Raw genomic sequence first — 5,564 nt, forward strand, 5'->3', positions numbered from 1 at the left:
AGGACCTGCCTCTGTGATAGCTGTGGATAAAGGTAAATAGGGCCTGGTGAATGCCTTGAATTGATAGTGTTTTTATTAAGAAGTAGAAACTAAGTCGGCCTGTCAGGGACCTAGCCTTGTTGCATAGTGTTGTAAGATAGGTAGTGAGACTAGGCGCTAGATAGGGACCCTAGCCTTGCATTGATAGTGTTGTTAAGTAGGTAGAGACTAGGGCTGTAGGACCCTGCCTTGCTTGATAGTACGTCTAGATTAAAGGTTAAGAAGCAGCGCTTTATTATGGCAGACTTTCCCATCTTAGCGCACTGTTGCTATCAATATGTTTTGACATAGACAGTTACAGATCAGGGATACTCCACGCAGATTTATCTCCTCAACTTGCTCAATTTCCACATTATTTATTACAGATTTCAGTTGCGCTTTAGGGTTTAGGTAATGATTTGTCCCAATCGATGCTTTAATTTTAGAAATATTTACGATAGCTTATTCCTTGCCCATCATCTTAACATACTAACAGACGCTTCTTCTTTGTTAAGTGCGCTGCGAGTGAATTTCAGTCGCTGTAGTGAGGTGATGTGATATCAGCTCGTTGAGTCATTACATCAGACACACACTGGCTTTACTGAGCAACTGTGAGAGCTTGTGTGATTTACAGGTAAGTAGATAAGAGATAGATCAATAATTACGATAATAGACTGAGATGGGTATATTAGGCTGATTTTTCCTCTGTTCTCTTTCTCTCTAATGGTGATCACACACACACACACACACACACACACACAACACACCACAACACACACACACACACACAACACACACACACAACACACACACACACACACCACACAACACACACACACACACACACACACACACACACACACACACACACACACACACACACAGACCACGCCACACACAGACCACCCACACACAGACCACCACACACAATTTATGTAATTTGTGAGGAAATCTGTGTGTTGTGTGTGTGTTTGCCTGTGTTTGTGTTGTAATGAATGAAAATAAATATCTCTCTATCTCTCTCGACCACCCACACACAGACCACCCACACACAATGGTATTTGTAATTTGTGAGGAAATCTGTGTGTTTGTGTGTGTGTTTGCCTGTGTTTGTGTTGTAATGAATGAAAATAAATATCTCTCTTTCTCTCTCTTTTTTCCATCTGTCTCCCTCTACCTCTCTGTCTCTCTCTCCCTCTCTGTTTCTCTCTGTCTCCCCTACCTCTCTGTCTCTCTCTGTCTCTCTCTCTTTCTGTCTCCCTCTGTCCCCCTTGTCTCCCTTTACCTCTCTGTCTCTCTCTCTCTATATCTCCCTCTCTTTCGTTCTCTCTCTCCGTCTCTCTCTCTAGCTGTCAGACTGGACGAGGACAAAAAGTGGTCGGTACACTACACTTCCCAGAAGCCTCAGCAGGAGACACGGCCCTCTTGTGTGGATGACCGCCGTTCCGTGCTAAGAGGTAAGAGGTCAGGGGTCAGGGAGGAGGGGTCATGTTAGAGGTGATAGGTGAGGGATCTACCTAAATAATCTAATTTATATACAGTCGTGGCCAAAAGTTTTGAGAATGACACACTCAGTTTGTATGATGGCAATTTGCATATTCTCCAGAATGTTATGAAGAGTGATCAGATGAATTGCAATTAATTTCAAAGTCCCTCTTTGCCATGCAAATTAACTGAATCCCCAAAAAACATTTCCACTGCATTTCAGCCCTGCCACAAAAAGACCAGTTGACATCATGTCAGTGATTCTCTCGTTAACACATGTGTGAGTGTTGACGAGGACAAGACTGGAAGCTTCAAAAGGAGGGTGGTGCTTGGAATCATTGTTCTTCCTCTGTCAACCATGCTTATCTGCAAGGAAACACGTGCCGTCGTCATTGCTTTGCACAAAAAGGGCTTCACAGGCAAGGATATTGCTGCCAGTAAGATTGCACCTAAATCAACCATTTATCACATCATCAAGAACTTCAAAGAGAGCGGTTTAATTGTTGTGAAGAAGGCTTCAGGGCGCCCAAGAAAGTCCAGCAAGTGCCAGGATCGTCTCCTAAAGTTGATTCAGCTGCGGGATCAGGGCACCACCAGTACAGAGCTTGCTCAGGAATGGCAGCAGGCAGGTGTGAGTGCATCTGCATGCACAGTGAGGTGAAAACTTTTGGAGGATGGCCTGGTGTCAAGAAGGGCAGCAAAGAAGCCACTTCTCTCCAGGAAAAACATCAGGGACAGACTGATATTCTGCAAAAGGTACAGGGATTGGACTGCTGAGGACTGGGGTAAAGTCATTTTCTCTGGTGAATCCCCTTTCCGATTGTTTGGGGCATCCGGAAAAAAGCTTGTCCGGAGAAGACAAGGTGAGCGCTACCATCAGTCCTGTTCCATGCCAACAGTAAAAAAGCATCCTGAGACCATTCATGTGTGGGCGTTGCTTCCTCAGCCAAGGGAAGTGGGCTCACTGGCACAATTTTTGCTAAGAACACAGCCATGAATAAAGGAATGGTACAACAACACATCCTCCCGAGAGCAAACTTCCTCCCAACCATCCAGCGAACAGTTTGGTGACGAACAATGCCAATTTCCAGCATGATGGGAGCATCTTGCCATAAAGGCAGAAAGTGGGAATAACTAAGTGGCTTCGGGAACAAAACGACATCAATATTTTGGGTCCATGGCCAGGAAACTCCCCAGACCTTAATCCCATTGAGAACTTGTGGTCAATCCTCAAGAGGCGGGTGGACAAACAAAAACCCACAAATTCTGACAAACTCCAAGCATTGATTATGCAAGAATGGGCTGCCATCAGTCAGGATGTGGCCCAGAAGTTAATTGACAGCATGCCAGGGCGGATTACAGAGGTCTTGAAAAAGAAGGGTCAACACTGCAAATATTGACAGTTTGCATCAACTTCATGTAATTGTCAATAAAAGCCTTTAACACTTTTGAAACGCTTGTAATTATACTTAATTATACTTACTGTAATTATACAGTATTCCATAGTAACATCTGACAAAAATTATCTAAAGACACTGAGGCAGCAGACTTTGTGAAAATTTATATTTGTGTCTTTCTCAAAACTTTTGACCACGACTGTACATATATACGTAAATTCAATATGAAATCAAAAGCAAATCATTGGATTTAGGTTAGAAGTTGAATGAAAAAAAAAAAAAAATCCCTTTACTTTTGTTTTCCATATCGAATCAACATCATCACATTGAATGTTTTTTTTTGTTTGTTGTTGAAAAGACGCAGAACCAACGTTGTTTCAACGTTGGACTGGTGATAGAAAACATGTTGTTAACTCCCTCTGTTTGGCTAGCCAATCAGATGGTTTTAAATCTCAGAGGGGAAGTGAAGGAGGTCACTCTTCAGGAAGAAAAGGGAATTAGACGTAGTTTATTTATATAGACGGATTAGAGATGAGTCTGTTTCTATCTAGCTCATCTGGCTAGACTCTTTCAGTATGAACACACAGTTGGGCAACACATTTATCTGACCTCTCCTTGTACAGACAAACAGATGCATTGCTTACAAATAACATTGATATGCTGAATTAGTATAATATATATATATTATATATATAATATATATAAATAAATGTAGCTGTGTACCCCCTCTAGCACCAGGGTCAGCACACTCTCCAATGTTTTTCTCTTTATTTTTTTTCTCAGTCTTAAGTCATTTTCCACACACAGTCTGTGCCTGTATTTAGTTTTCAGGCTAGTGAGGGCCGAGAATCCACTCTCACATAGGTARGTGGTTGCAAAGGGCATCAGTGTCTTAACAGCGCAATTTTCCAAGGCAGGATACTCTGAGCGCAGCCCGATCTAGAAATCTGGCAGTGGATTCTGATTAAATTACATTTTCACAGAACCGCTTGTTGCGATTTCGATGAGGCTCTCTTGTTCAGATATCGGCAAGTGGACTAGAGGCAGGGCATGAAAGGGATAACGAATCCAGTTGTTTGTGTCATCCGTTTCGGGAAAGTACCTGCTTAATTGCGCACCCAACTCACTCAGGTGCGTCGCTATATAACATTTGACGTTGTCCATAAGCTTGAGTTCATTTGCACACAAAAAATTATACAATGATGGAAAGACCTGTGTGTTGTCCTTGTTAATGCAGACAGAGAAGAGCTCCAATTTCTTAATCATAGCCTCAAGATTCAAATCATTCAGGCGAGAAAAAACATCACCCAYATAGGCCAGTCGTGTGAGAAACTCGTCATCATGCAAGCGGTCAGACAAGTAAAAATGATGGTCAGTAAAGAAAACTTTACGCTCGTCTCTCAATTAAAAATAACGTGTCAATACTTTTTCTCTTGATAACCAGCGCACTTCTGTATGTTGTAAAAGCGTTATATGYTCTCTGCCCATATCATTTCATTGTGCAGAAAATACAGGAGAGTTCAGGGGCCTTGCTTTAACAAAGTTAACCATTTTCACTGTAGTGTCCAAAACGTCTTTCAAGCTGTCAAATCAAATCAAAGTCTATTTGTCACGTGCATCGAATACAACAGGTGTAGACCTTAGAGTGAAATGCTTACTTACAGGCTCTAACCAATAGTGCAAAAAAGGTATTAGGTGAACAATTGGTAAGTAAAGAAATAAAAACAACTGTAAAAAGACAGTGAAAAATAAAAGTAGCGAGGCTATAACAGTAGAGAGGCTATATACAGTAGAGAGGCTACATACAGACACCGGTTAGTCGGGCTGATTGAGGTAGTATGTACATGTAGGTATGGTTAAAGTGACTATGCATGTATGATGAACAGAGAGTAGCAGAAGCATAAAAAGAGGGGTTGGTGGGTGGCAGGACACAATGCAGATAGCCCGGTTAGCCAATGTGTGGGAGCACTGGTTGGTCGGGCCATTTGAGGTAGTATGTACATGGATGTATAGTTAAAGTGACTATGTATATATGATAAACAGAGAGTAGCAGCAGTGTAAAAGAGGGGTTGGGGGGGGGACACACACACACAATGCAAGTAGTCCGGGTAACCATTTGATTACCTGTTCAGGGGTCTTATGGCTTGGGGGTAAAAACTGTTGAGAAGCTTTTTTGTCCTACACTTGGCACTCCAGTACCGCTTGCCATGCGGAAGTAGAGAGAACAGTCTATGACTGGGGTGGCTGGGGTCTTTGACAATTTTTAGGGCTTTCCTCTGACACCGCCTGGTGTAGAGGTCCTGGATGGCAGGCAGCTTAGCCCCAGTGATGTACTGGYCCGTWCGCACTACCCTCTGTAGTGCCTTGCGGTCGGAGGCCGAGCAGTTACCGTACCAAGCAGTGATGCAACCAGTCAGGATGCTGGATGGCGCAAAAAGCCATTGACAGGGAGACGATAGTGGTGGTGGTAACGTCGCCGTGCAAAGCAGTTGCCTCGCCCGACGCCAACCTTGGGTAAACTGCAGCAAATCCACGAGAGCCCTCTTGCTTACCAAGAATTGACTTGCCCCCCCCCCCCCCCCTCAGAAAACTGAAAAGATTTTGAATGGGGTCCTCAGATCCTCTCCAGACGGTTCTACAGCTTGCAACATCCGAGAACATTCG

General features: G+C 43.3%; 1 protein-coding gene across 1 annotated transcript in view; it reads left to right on the plus strand.

Moving 5' to 3' along the window:
* Nucleotides 1–5,564, plus strand: part of LOC112072132 (NHS-like protein 1) — a 49,541-nt gene that overhangs the window by 15,117 nt on the left and 28,860 nt on the right. The window contains 1 exon segment of the mRNA XM_070439667.1: nt 1,368–1,475. Coding sequence (XP_070295768.1) covers nt 1,368–1,475 — 108 coding nt within the window.

This window comes from Salvelinus sp. IW2-2015, unplaced genomic scaffold (assembly GCF_002910315.2).
Source record: "Salvelinus sp. IW2-2015 unplaced genomic scaffold, ASM291031v2 Un_scaffold1830, whole genome shotgun sequence".
In the NCBI taxonomy this organism is placed as follows: domain Eukaryota; kingdom Metazoa; phylum Chordata; class Actinopteri; order Salmoniformes; family Salmonidae; genus Salvelinus; species Salvelinus sp. IW2-2015.